Source organism: Mauremys reevesii, linkage group 21 (assembly GCF_016161935.1).
Source record: "Mauremys reevesii isolate NIE-2019 linkage group 21, ASM1616193v1, whole genome shotgun sequence".
Classification (NCBI taxonomy): Eukaryota; Metazoa; Chordata; order Testudines; family Geoemydidae; genus Mauremys; species Mauremys reevesii.
The window spans coordinates 7,189,740-7,207,785 of record NC_052643.1 but is presented as its reverse complement, the minus strand read 5'-3'; the positions used below and the strand labels follow the sequence as shown (position 1 = coordinate 7,207,785).

The following is an 18,046-nucleotide window of genomic DNA, read 5'->3' as shown; positions in this document are numbered from 1 at the left end:
TTCACCCCGGAGGCAGTTCCCCCTCTAAACTGAAATCTCATGCTCCTCCTCTGTGAGGAGCACGCTGCAAATTAGAACTGGAACCTCCCAAGACCTCCACCTTTGACATCCCTGTTTCCACCATGTTCCCTCTATTATTCACCTGTCTCTCTCCTCGTATGATTGCTGGTTCAAGGATCCAAGAGCTTGCCTTTGTTTCCTCCACTGGAGAGAGGGAGGGTGAACCTTTTATAATGTTGACAATAGTGTACGTTTAAAAGCATGTATTTGGTGGGAATACGATTTCCTGGGTTCTGTGAGGGCCCTACGGAAAGTAGGAACACGTGTGTTTTATCTCTTTCCAAGATAGGGTTTCTCCATTTTTCCTGGAAGTAGTCGTCCAAACCAGGAGAGCTGACACTTGCAAGTGTATAAATAGCTTTTTTCCTGTGACAGTAAAACAAGATTTGTGCGTCCGTTGGTGCAGAGTAGGGCCAGTAATGGCTGTGCCTGGGATGGGTAATGGGAGAGTCTCTGAGACTTGAGTCACAATCTTTACTTGCCTTTTAATTCTTGCAAAAACGTGGCGTTTGCAGAAATCAACATATGTTTGTTTTCCTAATTGTAAAAAGCCAACGTGACACCGCTTGGCTTGTGCTCTCATAGGGATCGAAAAGTGTGTGGTCTTGGCCATAGCAAGAATGATTGTCTTTTGCTGAAAGCCTCCAGTTTATGGTGCCACTGTACGGCCTTAGGGTATGAGCCTGGTTCAAAGGGGTTTACTGTTTCTTCAGCTCTTTCAGTCTAGGCCACAGGCAACACTTTGCAGCCATATGCACCCAGTTCCCAGCCTACCCCTTCAATCCATCCCTTTGAGCACTTGCCCAAAGAAGCGGGAACTTCTTCCAAAACTGCTGCAGTGTGGCTCCGATGCGCCTCAGGAATAACACCCTGAGGTGTTATTAAACACATTTCCCAGACCATGAGTGTTGTACTTCCACAGCGCCACCAAGATTTGCCCACGCAGCTAGAATAGGTGCTGGAATGACGGGGGCTAGGGGTGCTGCCGCACCCTCTGGCTTGAATAGTTTCCATTATAGGCAGGGTCTACAGTTTGGGTCAGTGGCTCTCAGCACTCCCACTATACAAACTGTTCCAGCACCCCCACCTGCTAGTTAAGGTTATCGTAACAAAGACTTGAGCTACAAGCCTCTTGGCAGGGAATGGGTAGGACTTTCCAGTAGTTTTCCTAGGCAAATAGATACACACAACGCAAATGTGCTGCTTATGACAGATGACTGTTTGTAGGATCTCATTAAGCCAAGTGTCAATCCATCACCTTTAAGCAAATTGCCCATCCTCATTTCCATAGAACTAACTGCGTCTAAATAACTTGGGATGAAAATTGGTCTACATTGGCCAGGAGCTGAACAGTGAGAACAGGCCATCCCTAGGTTTTGGCCATAATGATTTAACCATGACTAGTTACTCATTCCACTGCCTCCTTTACAATAAAAAAGGCCCTAAAACACCCCAAGAACTTGATCCACTTCCTTCTGCTCTTGCTGATCATTCTTGGCCCCTTCAGAGACATATTGGAGAGGGCTGCATTTATGTAACGATTCTGCTTACAACTTCACCCCCAAACTGAGCAGTCTTTGCGCTTCCAGTAAAAAGCTGTATTTTGGGGGGTCTGTATGACTCTGCAGGGTGAAGTTTGCTATAGGAGCATTGTCAGTGGGGTGAATTCACACCCCTTACACATGTGCATTGGCATTCACTTAATGGAGCAACTCCTGATTTACATTCGGGTAAGGAGGAGAATCGGGCTCTGAATTTCCTGGCTTGCAGTAGACCCTCCATGCTATTTGAATGCTGTATTTTTGTGGTTTAATTTGACAGCAGCCTGTACAGAAGGCAGATCCTTCATCCTGTGATCATCAAAGGGTCCCCTCCCGTGCACCTTTCTTTTCTGCATTATTTATTTTTTAATAAACTTTAGTAACCTTAACATGCCCAATGATTTGCTTTTATCTTTGGCAATTATGCCTTATCTGCTATGGAAAAACAAACTCTCATTTTATTCACCTGAAGAATCCTCTTTCGTTTCTTGAATTTTTCCATCTTTATTAATGTACCCTGAGTGTCTGAATGGCTTTTGTCCTGATTTGCCAGTGTATTTTTGGCTTCCTGAGGTGATGGCTTGAATGTTTGAAGAGGAAGCACTTCCATGCTACACAGTGTATGTATTTGATTACGTTTCGATCATATAATCAAAATGTTGCGGATGATCATTATCAACTGCGCTCCATTCCTTAGGATGACAACAGTACAAATCTGAGCAGAGGTCTCCCATCTCTCCAGAGAGTGCTCTGCCCACTGTACTAAGGGATATTCTGATGTGGGCAGATTGGGTCCCCTTTGCCTCTCTTCCTCTGGTTTGTTGATTGCACTGGGGCTTAGATGTGCGATGAGCACCCAGATGCCTAGTACACATGCCCAGAGGCACCTAGGGAACTTTCACAGCAAAAATTTAGGCTCCAAGTTATCAGCCGAGTGGGAGTTTTGTGGATCACAGTGGTACCTAAAACCGGGGCTTAAGCACTTAAACTGCAGACTTAGGCACCTAAGTCCCTTTATAGATCTGGGCTTCTGAATCATTTAGATGCTTTGGAAAACTTTATCCAAGATGCCTAAAGGAGCATCCTAACTGTAATTACAGGCAGCAAACCAGGCATGTCAAAAGCAAAACTCCTTATAGACTGTCAGCGGTTGTGAACACCTCTCAGCACGGAGTGGAATAAAATTTATTTTTGCTTTCAAGCAAAGTGAAGGCAGTAAAAGCCACTTTGCACTTCAGTCCCTTTTATAGGGAACCATTTTATGTGCTATTTCTCCTTGGACATGCCTCGTTTCTGGGATAGTTCAGTCAACGGTCTAATCTAATACATCTGGCTACGCCGTGCTCTTCAGTGTGGTTTGGGTGCATTCATTAGGGACTGGTTTCATCCCTCATGTAGCTCTAGTCGCGTTTATTCTGCAATGGCAAAACACATCTTTGAGTCAGGATTATACCTATTGCAGGATTAACTGGAAGCACTTTCCTAAATAGGTTTGAATCCCTTGTCTGTTTCTTAGACCATGTCCGCACTGCAGTGTGAGCCCAGGTTCAGACTTAGGCTTGAGCTCAAACTCCTCTTCTGTCTACACACAAATCTCTCATGCCATGTCTACACTGCAAATACCGCCCCCAACCCCCCAGCTGGCCTGTGCCAGTGACTCAGGATCCTGGGGCTGGGCCTCCAGGGCTGTTTCATTGCAGTGTAGATTTTGGGGCTTGGACTGGAGCCCGGGCTTAAGAACCCTCCCATCTCGCAGGGTCCTAGAGCCCAAGGCCAGAAGACGACATTGCAGTTACTCTCAGGCTCCTGCTCAGCAGGGATGGAGGGTTTGAGCCCTATTGCTTTGCAGTGTAGATGCAGCTCTCCCAACTCGGGTCCAGAGAGTTCGCCAAAAGTATCCCACAATCCCATGGGCCAACTTCCTTTTTCTTCTCTGTCCCAAGAATCTCCTGTCGACTCCAGGGGAATGGAAGCAAACCCCTTGGTGAAGTGCAACAGCTCGGTAAGTCAGCGTTAACCCTTCCATTGTCTTCTGAACACTGAGCTGAAGACACCCCTTCAGAGACCCTTCTGTGTTTGTGAAAGACTTCTTCTGGTCAGTCTCCATTGCAAAGTACACTGCTTCATGGTCATGGGCACACCGCTGGGTTTTGGTAAATCTCTGGTGCAAGGCCAGCAAAACAGTGGATACTAGTAAAAGTACCAGGAATGATCATGCATAGCAGCATATAGTGAAGGAGCTGGTGGCGCTGCAAATTTACTGGACCTGTGACCAATTCAGGGAGCAAATTAAGCGGCCAAGACTAAATACAGGAACACCAGGGACCAGAACCATATCATGGGCAACTCACGAGATGATTTTATGATGAGTTTGACGGGATGCTGGGGACTGCGCCCAGCACGGAGCCAACAGTGGTTCCTGGGGACCTGGGTAGCTGGTATGGTGCCCTGCTGGCCCCAGAATCCAGCATGAGAACTAATGGGAGCCAGCAGCAGGTGCTGAGTGAGGACAGTGGAGAGATTCGTTGCTGAAAACGGCCCCAGAGGAGGCTTTGCAGCAGGAACAGTAGCAGCATATTATGAGGCTGTACTAAGAGTGTGTGGCAAACAGGGAAGGAAGGGAAAGGAGAACGGGGGGGCAGGGGACATGAAACAGGAGGGGGTTTCTGTCTTGTACATGGTTTCACTGTTTACATTGTTCATGCACTTTTTTTTTTTGGGTAAGGTTCTGTTATGGGTGTTTTGGTGTGGTACTGGCAGCTGACCTGCTTGGCAGTGGGTTAATATTGTACTTTTCTAATACATGTTTGTAAATAAAGCTTTTTATTTTAATCAGAAAGTTTATTGTTGTCACTGCATCACATTATACAATGTGTATTTAAAATAATAAATATAAACACATGAGCAGGGACAAGTAGGAATTAATATGCAAACACTATTCCTCAGAACATTTATCTACATCAGTCCATACCTAAGTCATTTCTTTACATCAGTCCATACTGTGAATCAACCCCCTCCCCTATTGATAAGTGGTCATGTCATTAATAAATACATTGCATGGCAATCATCTCTCCCCATGGCCCCAGAAGTACATTCATACAGATACTATTCTCCCTCTTCCATTGGCCCATGCAATTCCATAAGGTGGGAGCACAAAGCATCCCAAAGCATCTGTTGCCTGGGTGCATCCAGTTGCAGTAGGGACAGGTGCCCTTTCTGGCTGAGTGTAATGGGCCAGCGGCCCCTCGCTGCCATAGTCCCGTTCGGGGAAATGGCTCACCTCTGGCTGCACAAAGACTGTGACGAGCACAAGCCACAGTGATGTGGATAGCACTGATGTTACTGGAATCCAAATGGGTCTGTAGACCTCTCCAACGGGATTTCAGTCTGCCAAATGCACATTCAGTAACCATTCTACACCACTTGCGAGTGTAATGAAACTGTCTTTTGCCAGGGCCTCTGAAATCAGGGTGTGGTTTCATAAGCCAAGGCAAAAGAGAGGTGCGAGGTCTCTCAGATTAATGGTAGGGACAGTAACTCTGTTTTATGATAATATCATTCGGTGGGAATAGTGCCCCAGTCTGTCCATGAATGTAGACTCCTGATCAGCAAAAAATCCCTGGCAACATGAACTTTTCCAGTGCAACCCATGTTGACATTCATAGATCATCTTCTGTGGTCCATGAGGGCCTGCATAGCAATGGACTAGCGACCTGCTGTTTATGTTCTCATGTCATTCTTGAGGAGGACAAAGTATGGGCACACAAGTCTCTTCAATGGCCCAGGCGCAGTCTGGAAACCCGATTCTCTTGCTGGAGGATTCTCTGCACCTTGAAGTCTTTAAACCACAAATTGAAGACTTCACTAGCTCAGACATACGTCAGGGGTTTGTTACAGGAGTGGGTGGGTGAGATTCTGTGGCCTGCGTTGTGCAGGAGGTCAGACTAGAAGATCATAATGGTCCCTTCTGACCTTAAAGTCTATGAGTCTAAAACCAGCAATTACTTCAGGAATATCTTTTATGCCCTCCACGTTGGAGTCAACAACACCCCTGATCGCCTCAGAAAACTCCGCCACCATTTTACTCACCGTCGACTTTCTAATATTAAACTGATTGGCAACAGACCTGTAGCAGCATGGGGTCATCCTGCTTCTGGACTGGTAAGGCCTCTCTCTCGAGTGTCTTAAGGCTGGAGGGCTGAGGCAAGCTGCTCATAAAGCTCCAGAAATGTAGCTTTCTTCATGAGAAAGTTCTGGACCCATTGCTGGTGTCCATGATGATGTGATCCCGCCCGCCTGTGCTTGCGGCCCTGCTCCAGATGCGCCGGTGTATATAGGGGGCATCAGTGACTGTTCCGAGCATCGTGAGCAGCATCAGCCATTTTGAGTCTGCAATGTCTGTGTCGTTGTCCTCCTCTTCCACCTGCTCCATCATAAGCTCTGTCAGGAGCCTTTGGTGGTTCAGAAAATGCTGCTGAAATGTCTACCAATGTCTCATGGAATCCCTGCCCATTTCCTGACACGGGAGTGAAAGCACCAGCAAGAGTCTTTGCTTCAATCTTCACGGCTGAGGATGTTAGGGAGATTTCCAAACCTGACCCAGAATTGTCACAGATTGAAGTGTCATTAGAGAAGGTTTTGGAATTAATTGATAAACTTAACAGTAACAAGTCACCGGGACCAGATGGCATTCACCCAAGAGTTCTGAAAGAACTCAAACGTGAAATTGCAGAACTATTAACTATGGTTTGTAACCTGTCCTTTAAATCAGTTTCTGTACCCAACGACTGGAAGATAGCTAATGTAACGCCAATATTTAAAAAGGGCTCTAGAGGTGATCCCGGCAATTACAGACCGGTAAGTCTAATGTCAGTACTGGGCAAATTAGTAGAAACAATAGAAAGGAATAAAATTGTCAGACACATAGAAGAACATAAATTGCTGGGCAAAAGTCAACATGGTTTCTGTAAAGGGAAATCGTGTCTTACTAATCTATTAGAGTTCTTTGAAGAGGTCAACAAACATGTGGACAAGGGGGATCCAGTGTACTTAGATTTCCAGAAAGCCTTTGACAAAGTCCCTCACCAAAGGCTCTTACGTAAATTAAGTTGTCATGGGATAAGAGGGAAGATCCTTTCATGGATTGAGAACTGGTTAAAAGACAGGGAACAAAGGGTAGGAATAAATGGTAAATTTTCAGAATGGAGAGGGGTAACTAGTGGTGTTCCCCAAGGGCCAGTCTTAGGACCAATCCTATTCAACATATTCATAAATGATCTGGAGAAAGGGGTAAACTGAGGTGGCAAAGTTTGCAGATGATACTAAACTGCTCAAGATAGTTAAGACCAAAGCAGACTGTGAAGAACTTCAAAAAGATCTCACAAAACTAAGTGATTGGCAACAAATGGCAAATGAAATTTCATGTGGATAAATGTAAAGTAATGCACATTGGGAAAAATAATCCCAACTATACATACAATATGATGGGGGCTAATTTAGCTACAACTAATCAGGAAAGAGATCTTGGAGTCATCGTGGATAGTTCTCTGAAGACATCCATGCAGTGTGCAGTGGCAGTCAAAAAAGCAAACAGGATGTTAGGAATCATTCAAAAAGGGATAGAGAATAAGACAGAGAATATCTTATTACCCTTATATAAATCGATGGTACGCCCACATCTTGTATACTGTGTACAGATGTGGTCTCCTCATCTCAAAAAAGATATACTGGCATTAGAAAATGTTCAGAGAAGGGCAACTAAAATGATTAGGGGTTTGGAACGGGTCCCATACGAGGAAAGATTAAAGAGGCTAGGACTTTTCAGCTTGGAAAAGAGGAGACCAAGGGGGGATATGATAGAGGTATATAAAATCATGAGTGGTGTGGAGAAAGTGAATAAGGAAAAGTTATTTACTTGTTCCCATAATATAAGAACTAGGGTCCACCAAATAAAATTAATGGGCAGCAGGTTTAAAACAAATAAAAGGAAGTTGTTCTTCACACAGCGCACAGTCAACCTGTGGAACTCCTTGCCTGAGGAGGTTGTGAAGGCTAGGACTATAACAGGGTTTAAAAGAGAACTAGATAAATTCGTGGAGGTTAAGTCCATTAATGGCTATTAGCTAGGATGGGTAAGAATGGTGTCCCTAGCCTCTGTTTGTCAGAGGATGGAGATGGATGGCAGGAGAGAGATTCCTTGATCATTGCCTGTTAGCTTCACTCCCTCTGGGGCACCTGGCATTGGCCACTGTCGGCAGACCGGATACTGGGCTGGATGGACCTTTGCTCTCACCCAGTATGGCCATTCTTGTGCTCTTTTGTTCTTAAGAGGAGTTCTCCAAACAGCGCCTCCTCCCAGTTGCTGGCTGCAGTAGCTGGGAGTGCACCGACCAAAATGACTGCTCGCCAAGATGTGTTGATGGGCTGTTTGAATTTCCTGTAGCAGGCAGCCTGGACAATCAAGTTTTCCCACAGTGCACCATGCTCAAAGGGCTAGAGCAGTCACATTTCAGGAGTGTGCTAGTCTGTGGTTCCCAAACTGTGGGTCATGACCTGAAGTGGGGTTGCGTCATCAGCAGGTGGAGTCATGGAGGATGTGATTTTTATCTGCAAAGTGTGACCTCGCATGTGCCATATGTACAAGGTCACTCTGTGCGGAAGACGCTATTTTGTAGAGCAAAATGGCATCCCCCATGTGGCGTGACCTCACGTATACCGTGCGAGCAAGGTCGCGCTTTGTGGAAGATACCATATTGCTCTACAAAATGGTGTCCTCCATGCTGTGGCTGTGCTAGCAAAAAGTTTGGAAACTGCTGTTCTAGGGAGTCTGGGATGTGGTTGGTTTGACTCGGGTCTGTGTGCTGCAGTGTGGATACCAGAACCACGGGTTCAAGCCTGGATTAGAAAATTCTTAGTGTAGGGTTAAAAGTCAGTGTAAACACTCAAGCCCTGGGTTCTCTAACCCAGGGTCAGCTGACTTGTGTCTCATTAACTGGATTTACACTCCAATGTAAACATACCCTGAAAGAGTCTTTCTCTTTTTTTCCATGATATGCCCACATTGTGAATACTATGTGCAGATCTGGTCGCCCCATTTCAAAAAAAGATATAGTGGTATTGGAAAAGGCACAGAGAAGGACAACAAAAATGATTAGGGTTACAGAACAGATTCCATCTGAGGAGAGATTAAAAAGACTGGGACTTTTCAGCTTGGAAAAGAGACAACTAAGAGAGGGGATATGATAGAGGTCTATAAAATCTTGACTTGTGTGGAGAAAGTGAATAAGGAATTATTTGCTCCTTCACATAACACAAGAACCGGGGTCACCAATGAAATTAATAGGTGGCAGGTTTAAAACAAACAAAAGGAAGTACTTCTTCACACAACACACAGTCAACCTGTGGAACTTATTGCCAGGGGATGTTGTGAAGGCCAAAACTATAACAAGATTTAAAAAAGAACTAGATAAGTTCCTGGAGGATAGGTCCATCGATGGCTATTAGCCAGGATTGGCAGGGATGCAACACCATGCTCTGAGTGTCCCTAGCCTCTGTTTTCCAGAAGCTGGGAATGGGCGACAGGGGATGGATCACTTGATAATTGCTCTCTTCTGTTCATTCTGAAGCACCTGGCCTTGGCCACTGTCAGAAGACAGGATACTGGGCTAGATGGACCATTGGTCTGACCCAGTATGGCTGTTCTTATGTTCTTATGGGTGAAGTCTACATTAAACACCATAGTAATAGGGGATTGATCTGGCATATCTTTGCTTGTGTGAACAGTCCTTACTCACATGAATAATCCCTTTGACTTCAAGTGAACTACTTGTGTGACTAAAGGTTTGGAGGATTGGGTCTGTGGTGGGGTGGACTAGGCCCAGAGGCCCCCTGCTGGAGGCCTCAGGGTCCTACACACCCCATCCCAGAGAGGAGCAGAAGAGAAGTCCTCCAAGCAGCCTAGAAGTGTTGCAGGGAAGCAGCCAATGAGGGAGGCTGCAGGGAGCAGCCAATCAGGGCCCAGCAGGCTCACATAAAATGAGCTGCAGGGCCAGAGTCACTCAGTTGTTGCCTGGTGCTGGAGGAGAGAGGATTGTGTTTCTGGCTGGCTGAAAGAGTTGCAGGACCACGGACAGCTCAGTGCTGGAGGGGATGCGCGGGAGCAAGAGAGAGCTCCTGGCTGGCTGCTGGGATTGAGTAAGGACTGAGCACAGAGAGGGCTGCAGTAAAACAGTGTCTCCAGGGAGGAAACATTGGGCATGTGGTCCCATACCAGGGCCAGGACAAGTTAAAGAGTGTATACCCGGGAAGGGGTTTGTTCTGTTTCACAAACAGACTGTGCGTGTGACTCAGCCAGAGGGCTGACTCACTGAAAAGCCACCTGAGAAACCAGCGAAGGGATCACCATAAACTGAAAGACAGCAGACACAACCAACCAGAAGGGAACACTTGCGAGAGGCGGGTGCCATCCTGTTACAGGGTCCTTAGATTTCATGGTGATGGGTGACTTAGAAATACCAAATATAGGTAGAAAATGAGTCATGTATTGATGTCACAGTTATAGAAGTTTTAATTGACAGTGAATGTCATTTCTTTTCCAATGATCGGCATTGGCTAGCACTGGCAATTGAAGATGTTGGTTAGTGAGGTCTGCTCAACCAGCATACCTTGAGTCGAACCAGGAGATGCTGCTTTGGAAGGTAGATCAGTCTGCATGGTCCATTCATTCATTGGACTCTCTCCTGAGAATTCCAGCAAAGGCACCAAGTATAGTCAGTTGTGGTGGTGGTTTTTGTGAGATGGACACCTGTCCACTGAGAACTGTACTGAAATCCACCAATTTATATCACACATGCCACTGAGCAGCCATCAGAGGATAATGACTGTAAGTCATTATTAGCCTCACCTGGGTTCATATTCATGATCTAAAAGTGAAAGGCTTTCAGTATCAGACAACTGAGCTTTCCAGTTCCCCATTTAATAACTTTAGTTGACAGATTTTCCTAATGTACTGACTGTTACATTTTACAGTGGGGTTTACATTTACAGTGGGGAGGAGGGTTGTTTTGTTTTTTTGTTTAGGCATAAAGCAAGATCAGCTGTCTCTAGCCATGTCGGTTTTGGTGTTGCTTCTACGTTTTGTTTCTCTTAACTAAACAGACTTTTTCCATATCTCAGCGCCACACTTATATCAGACTAGCGCTGGGTTGTTACTGGATCTGCATGGGTTTGTGTGAATTGCCCTTTGTACTAGCTTTAATTAGCAGGTAGGAGGGGAAGGGCTGGGGAGAGGTTAGCGCTTATAGACTGACCTCAAAACTTTCAAAAGCGGCCTCTGATTTTGGGTTGTTAGATTCCCGCATCTGAAAATCAGGCCCAAGGCATCTCAAGTTGGGTCTCATGCTGAATCAGTGGATACTGTACTCCTGAAAATGTCAGGATCAGTCTCTGGATACTCAAAACTGATTCCTTGTAGCATTGGCTGGGGACAGTTTTGCTTCTGTGTTTAACTCTTAAAGGGAAAATTGGCTTAGTGCATTGAGAATTTTCTGAGTTTCCTGCTGGCCCGTTTTCCTTGCAGCTGGTGATTAAAGAATCCAAACAGGGAATATTTTTGCTTAAATAAAACTACGGAGAAAGTGCTCTCATTTGTTAATTTATTTTGGGTCATTAGTGGAGAAGCAAATATTAGCTCCCCCCCCACCCCTCGGCAATGTAATTCTGCACATTTCTCCTGGCCTCAACAATGCTTTAATAAGGAAAAACAAATGAGTGATGATGTCTCCCTAATGGGAGCTTGGTGGGGAGAAAGAGAGAACTTGGATTGATGCTCTCAAGACAGGTTTATTCCTATCTTTTGCTATCAGCAGTCAAAGACATTTGCAAACAAAATGGCTTAAATGGGAGGTTGAGTTGGTATAATCCATTACAAACAGGTGTTATAGATGGAGGTAGAGTCAGTGTCCAGGATAATTGGTGGAAATTTATTAAACATTCTCTGGTTCCCCTTGGGCGTGTTTTCTGTGTGTCTTGAGTTTCTGTAAGCGTGTGTACGTAGTTCAGAGGGCAATACCATTAATTAGACCAACATGAAAGACTAATAAAAGGTATATCCCTCTGTAGTATACTAGATTTATCCCTGATTAGCAGAGCTGCTCTCATCTCATCCTGAGTCTCTGTATATGTCCCTAGGATAGCAGTATGAAATTCATAATTAAAATTGCAAAAGAATTTTCATTATTCCTTCAATAAAAAATGGGTATAAAAATGTTAAAGCAATGAAAAAACCCACCAAAAGCTTAAAACAATAATGCACATGATAAAGCCATGAAGATAGTGTAGATTTCAGTTGGGTTTGTAACTAGCGACTGGAAGATTTGCATTTGGGAAATTTAGGAGAGCTAAAAATGTTATTTCTAATAATAAAATAGTTGAGATTTTACATACTCAAAAATATAGTTCTCTAATGCAATTTTTGTTAGTTCTCTGGTTCTTTGATTCTGTTGACTTTTCAGGGGGGAATTGAGGACACTTGGCACCTTGCAGAATTGTGCCCCTAAAAATATGAATTGCAAATGCTTGCTGCCTCTTAGGATCTAACTTGCTATGGGGCAAATTCTCCCAGATGTGTGATGCATGATGCAATTTTGTTTTTGAAGAAAAAAGATTAACCACACTTTGGACGCTACTTATCCCATGTAAGGTCAGAATGGCCCCAATCTAGTTATTCTGGAAACCTGTGAGTGATTAAAATAAAATCCTTATGAGGATGAACTTCCCACTGGAGTCTTCAGTTTGTCTTGGGCTTCCCATCGAAATTATAGCCCAGATGACCTTTTTTTTTTTTTTTTTTGGACATTTCTCAGCCTTGGGAGGCACTGCCCTCTTCTCCTTCCTCTCCTGTAGTGGGGTAGGTAGATATGGACAATTGATGATGATGAAGGAACTCACCTTAAGCAGAATGCAGCAGATGGTTACCGTTGTAGAGCTTTCTTGTAATACCAGTGGCTAAGACCTTTCTCTGATGCTATCCTCTTTGGGTTGGCATGAGAGGCCTGCAGCCATCTCATTAGTTATGCTGTTCTTCATTGCAGCATGATAAAAAATGATCACAACAGGGCAAAAAATAGAAAAGCAAAGATGCTGCACTTCTGACTTAAATGCGCTAAATCAAGAATATTCTCAGCTCTGCAACCCATAACTCAACTGCCTTGTTGCCTAGATCTTGCAGTCCCACCCCATAGACTTCTCTATTGAGGTGTTCTATTGTATTGGACTAAAGTCCATCTTAATATGTATGTTACATAGAGGAGTCTATTTCTGTCTGTATGTGTATGCATAGCTCCCATTAATGTCAATGGGAGTAATAGGAGTGTGTCCAGAGCAAAAGAGATCATAGAATATCAGGGTTGGAAGGGACCTCAGGAGGTATCTAGTCCAACCCCCTGCTCAAACCTGCTATCTTGTAGATAGCAACATGGTGCACAAAACACCGTATTTATCACAATGTGCATACTTAAGGAATTCTGGAGAGAAAAATATTGTCCCTGGCAGTATGCATCATCTGCTTGCAAAATTTTACCCCGTGCTTTGCCCAATGGAGTATCTGAGAGCACAAAATGCTGTGGGTGTCCCCCCTCTTTTTGTTGATGCGGCAGACATTCCCATTTCATAATCACAGAAAAAAGATGCTATCTGCAGCAATATAAAAGGAAATTGTATTATTCGTAGGCAAATGATTGTGAATGTTGTTAAAAATATGGTGACCAGCAATAACAAGTTCCTGGTCTGGTGGTGAACTCAGTAAACATGTTTACAGTAACTGTCTCTGTGACAAGTATAATCACAAAAGAGGAATCTTGTGCATGGGGGAAACTTTCTGATTACATACTGTGTGACTTTCACATGTTACAATCTGCCTATGGCAGGCAATTTCCTTCCTGCCCGTTTAGGCAGGCAAGTATGAACTTGCTTTGTTAGTTATTTTGCCTTTCATAAATGATGAATAGCAGGGAAGAGTAGGTACTTTTTGATGATTGAATGAACATTTTTTTTTTGCATTCGTATGGGTCAAAAAATGCTGACAAGTGTAGAAGTCATTGACTCATGGTTTAACTGTGGTAGGAGTTGGTCTGTGCTTTTTTTCAGTGCTATCCTTGTGCTTTGCCAGAGTTATTCCTGTGGGCTGGGGCTTTAAACCCACTGTCCAGTTCTGTTTTAACCAGCAGTTCTTACCTTTCTCTCTCTTAGCCGGTTAGGCAAACAAAGCCACATAACTGCACTGGTCCCAGTATAGGAATCGGTTATCCACAGTTACTACAGGGGGGACTCATGGACAGACAGAAAGCAAAGTGGTATTTATCAGAGTTGGGCCCAAAACCAAACCTGTGGATCTGAACTTGGGGGAAATGAAGGCCTGACTTTCCAGCATGAGCCCCTCCTGGTAGTTATTTAGAGATTATGATAAAGAAAACCTTAGAGATTTTTAGGGTTAATTGCAAAGCATAGTAGCCTTGGTATGTTTCTTACTCTAACTACATTCTTGCTGAAGGCCCTACGGAATCTTAGCTTGGAATTACACTTGGTAAAGACCAGGGCCCTTCTTACCTCAGGTCATTTGTCCATGAAGCTCTAGGACTAGTCTCTATCTCTCGTGGGGGTGTTTTTGGACTGGTGTCTCCTCAACTCCGGCTTTTGAGAGCTGTTTCTATAAGCTTTTCTCACACCGTTTGGGGAAAACACTCCTCAGTCATTCTAGGTAGGGTGAGCTGCACATATCATTCTATTGAAACTCCACATACCTTTCAGGCTATCCAAGAGGGACTTTTCCACTTCTCAACCTCCTCCCTTGGAGAAGGTCTCCATCCGTCTCTGTGACTGGTTCCTCTGTTCAGTGATATAAAAGAGAGGTGGCGGAAGGGAATGTTAACTCTTCTGCACTTCTCGATTGATCATTCAAACCCTTCCTATGAGGTTTGTTTCAACTTCAGACCTTCTAGCAGTGTTGGGTGAATACACCTTGGCAACCCTGCGGCATCTCTTAATTTTTCTGTCTCACCACCTCTCATTAGCATTTAAATAACCTGTCTCCTGGGCGCTGTAGGAATTTTCCAAACTACAGGTACTCTCGGAGATTGGAAGTCCTCCATCAAGCCAGATGAGCTTGTAAGCACAAATCCATAAATAAAGCAAAACTTCATGATTGCAAATGGACAGGTGGACTACTGCAATTATGGATCCCTGCTGTGTTTCAAGGGACAAAGGGACGACTGTCTGAAATAGTGCAGCATCTTTTGCATGATTGTTTCTGGAAAACAGTCTTTTATCAAACAGATGCCTCTTAATAGGTCCTTACTGGCCGCTGGTTGCAGGACATTAAGCACTGAATAAAGGAGATGTCCCTTAAAATAGGAGACAGGAGGTCAATCTAGTTACCGCCTGTCACCACTGACGTGCAAAGTAGTATATAAGCCTTCTCTTTCCAGCGAAAGCTGCTATCTAGGCAGTATCTCTGCAGTTGATATTGAGGTTAAAGGTTCTGTGTTTCTCTTTTCTTTTCTTTTTGGAGGTAATGGTGTAAAAATACGTAAAAGATATTATCTACGTAAACATCTTTAAGCTCTCCCTTTGGCTTTCAGTATTCAGCACCATTTTCAAATTGTTTGTCCAACATCCATTTATATGGTGTTTTGTTTTCTTTAAAGTGAATTTGCTGCCTGGGGAATTGGATTCCTATATTTATCTATAAGTATTATCTAGCCTATCTATGACACTGTACGTATTGTATCTGAGGAAGGCAAAATGATTTTGTCCATATAACAGTGTAGTGCTCCTTCAGCAATATAATAACACCTGACTGTTATACGTTGCAACTTTATGTAGTAAGGGCTGCTGCAATTCCTGATAAATGTCATTAAATTCCAGAGGAGGGAAAGGAATGCTACAAAGCTGCTGTCTGAGCAGCGATGAGATGCCTAGGTACTTCCATGACGCTGATATTTTGTGGTGTGGAACAACCTGTGATTCAGTCATAACAGCCAGCCCTGCCCCTCTAAACCTCATGGATCTGACACACATGACACATAGCACAGCGTTCCGTGCCTCCACCTTGCATTTAGAATAAACAATTTCTCTTTTGGTTTTGTTATTGCATTTTCTTGAAGCAAAAGCACCTGATAGTATGGTGAGTGAAAGGTGGTGATTTATCACATGAATTGCCATCTTCAGTTTTCAGTCTATTTGTATGTTGGTGGTCTTCATGGGGAATTTCCTATGCTCTTTGGAGGGAAAGGAGTACAGTTTTCCTTTGCCTAACTCACACGGTGCTGGAGAATGATTGATTCTATCTGACTGTCGCAGATGAAAATGCTGTATTTATGTCTCATTGTATTTCATTCATTGGCTTATAGACCCAAGTCCTCCAGGGAGCGTCACAAATCCAAATAATGTTTCCTGAGTGCATGTTTGATTTATCAACTTCTTTAGTGATCTGGAGGAAGGAATAAGCAGAATGTTAATTAAATTAGTAAATGATAATTAAATTGGAAGGTGCTGCAAACACCAGTGAGCATGGAAGCTGAGCACAGAGAGGTCAGAAATATGGGCAGAGCACAGCAAATAGTCAAGTGTATGTCCATCCACGTGGTTGTGATGGAGAATAATCTGAAACTCACATAGTCAATAGGAGGGAACTGCTTGGAAATGCAGTAATGCTGAGAAGACCCGATGGGGACAGCAGGCAGTGTATTGGCTTGCAAACTGGTGGCCCCTTTTCCCCCCCCCAAAAAAAAGGCATTGTGGCATCATAGGATATTGCAAGCCCTGGACACTAGGATCGTCATATGATCAATGGGAAGAGCTGGAGTCTGAAGAGGAGATTTCTTGTTTTAAATATCCAGTAATATCAAAGGAATCACAGGCACACTCTAGCATTGTACATTTGGGAAGGCAGTATTCCACTTTCAAAGAGCGAGGTTCAGACTCCGAGTCTGTCTCTTGTCTATTCAGGGACTGAAATAGATTTTCTCCAAATCCGCATGAGAGAGGCCAGAGCATTGCCACCCTGACCCTTGCAGGCAGAGTCTGTGGAAGCAGGAGGCATCAGAAGTGGCAACATGACCAAACTGTCACAGCAGTCCTCCAACTTCTTGCTGTAAATCTATCCAGCCCACTTCTTGTCTGTCTCTTTCTTTCCAAGGAATCATAACTCAGCCACGTTTGTTGGCTTCAGAACCTGAAATCCTCTATTGTGTGAAATGCGTTGTTTTTTAGCATATTTCAGGAAACAAACACTATTCCAAGAGGCCTGAAGTAGCTACTTAGGGGGCTAACTTTTCATCGTAGGAGGGCAGCTAACTTGCAGTTGCAGATTTTGCATGCACATCTGCTGCGTCCATCCACAGACCGCACATTTGCATGTGCAGGCAGATTGGGCTGTTTAATACCCACTGAGAAGCACCTTGATCTGATTTCCACAAGTAAATGCTTATTTACATGCACAAAGGCAGGATTTGTGGTTGCAGCAAGTGCATGGTTATGTGGCTAGAGTTTATGCATCCACTTTGAAAAACTGGCCTGAAATATGGGATAACATCAGGTTAAAATTATCTGTGCTACAGATACCACCTTAGATTCTTTAAACTCAGAATGTCATATTCCGTGCCATTATGCCTGTGTAAATCTGCCATCATCCTATTGAGATGCCATTGAAGTGAGGCCAGATTTACACCGGTGTATTATAATAGTGCAAGAATAATGCCAAAAGAATTTTTAAAATCTGATTTATTTTTCACAGACTTTTGTTGGTTTCACTTCTTGCATTTCTGTGGAGTTCAAGGATGAAAACAGTCTAGTCAGTTCCACTGTTGGTTGGTTATTCTGTACGGAATTTCTAGTTGGTTACTCCTTTTAATTCTCATGCACTAGCACACTCTTAAGTGTTTGGCTTTCGAACAATGGCAGGGGAATGTTTCTATTACAATGTATATGCCAGATTTGTGTGTGTGTGTCTGTGTGTATTCGCATGTACATATAAGTCTTAGGTCAAAGTTGACTTTAAGGATCTGGTTCTGGAAATGTCCATGTAGCTAATTTTACGTGCCTGAACAGTCTCATTGACTTCTTTGGGACTTGTTCTATGCTTAACTTTAAGCATATGTGTAAGTATTTTCAGGATTGTGCCCTAAGACAAACTACCAATCAATGCCAATGTGTGTAACGTTTGGTAACCTCCCCTAATTTGTGTGTGTTAACATCCCTGCCATTTCTAATTGCATCAGGCTGAAATTATGTCCAAAGTGAGCTTGTATGAAAAATATTTTTGTAAGAAATAAAATCTGTGTATATTTTTGAAACATCGAATAGATAAATGTTACCCCCCTCTACTACCTAGGCTTGAAATACATTGTTTTATTTTCAAATCTGCATCAAGGATGTTCTGTTGAGCACAA

At 43.7% G+C, this 18,046-nt stretch overlaps 1 protein-coding gene across 11 annotated transcripts in view; it reads left to right on the top strand.

Moving 5' to 3' along the window:
- The window catches only part of KAZN (kazrin, periplakin interacting protein), a 725,211-nt gene that overhangs the window by 343,366 nt on the left and 363,799 nt on the right, over positions 1–18,046 (top strand). The window contains exon 1 of one of the 11 annotated variants that reach the window (XM_039508732.1): positions 9,776–9,794. The exons of the other annotated variants lie outside the window; for them this stretch is intronic. Coding sequence (XP_039364666.1) covers position 9,794 — 1 coding nt within the window. The 5' untranslated portion in view covers positions 9,776–9,793. Of the gene's footprint in view, positions 1–9,775; positions 9,795–18,046 lie in introns of those variants that run through there. 11 annotated transcript variants of the gene reach the window in all.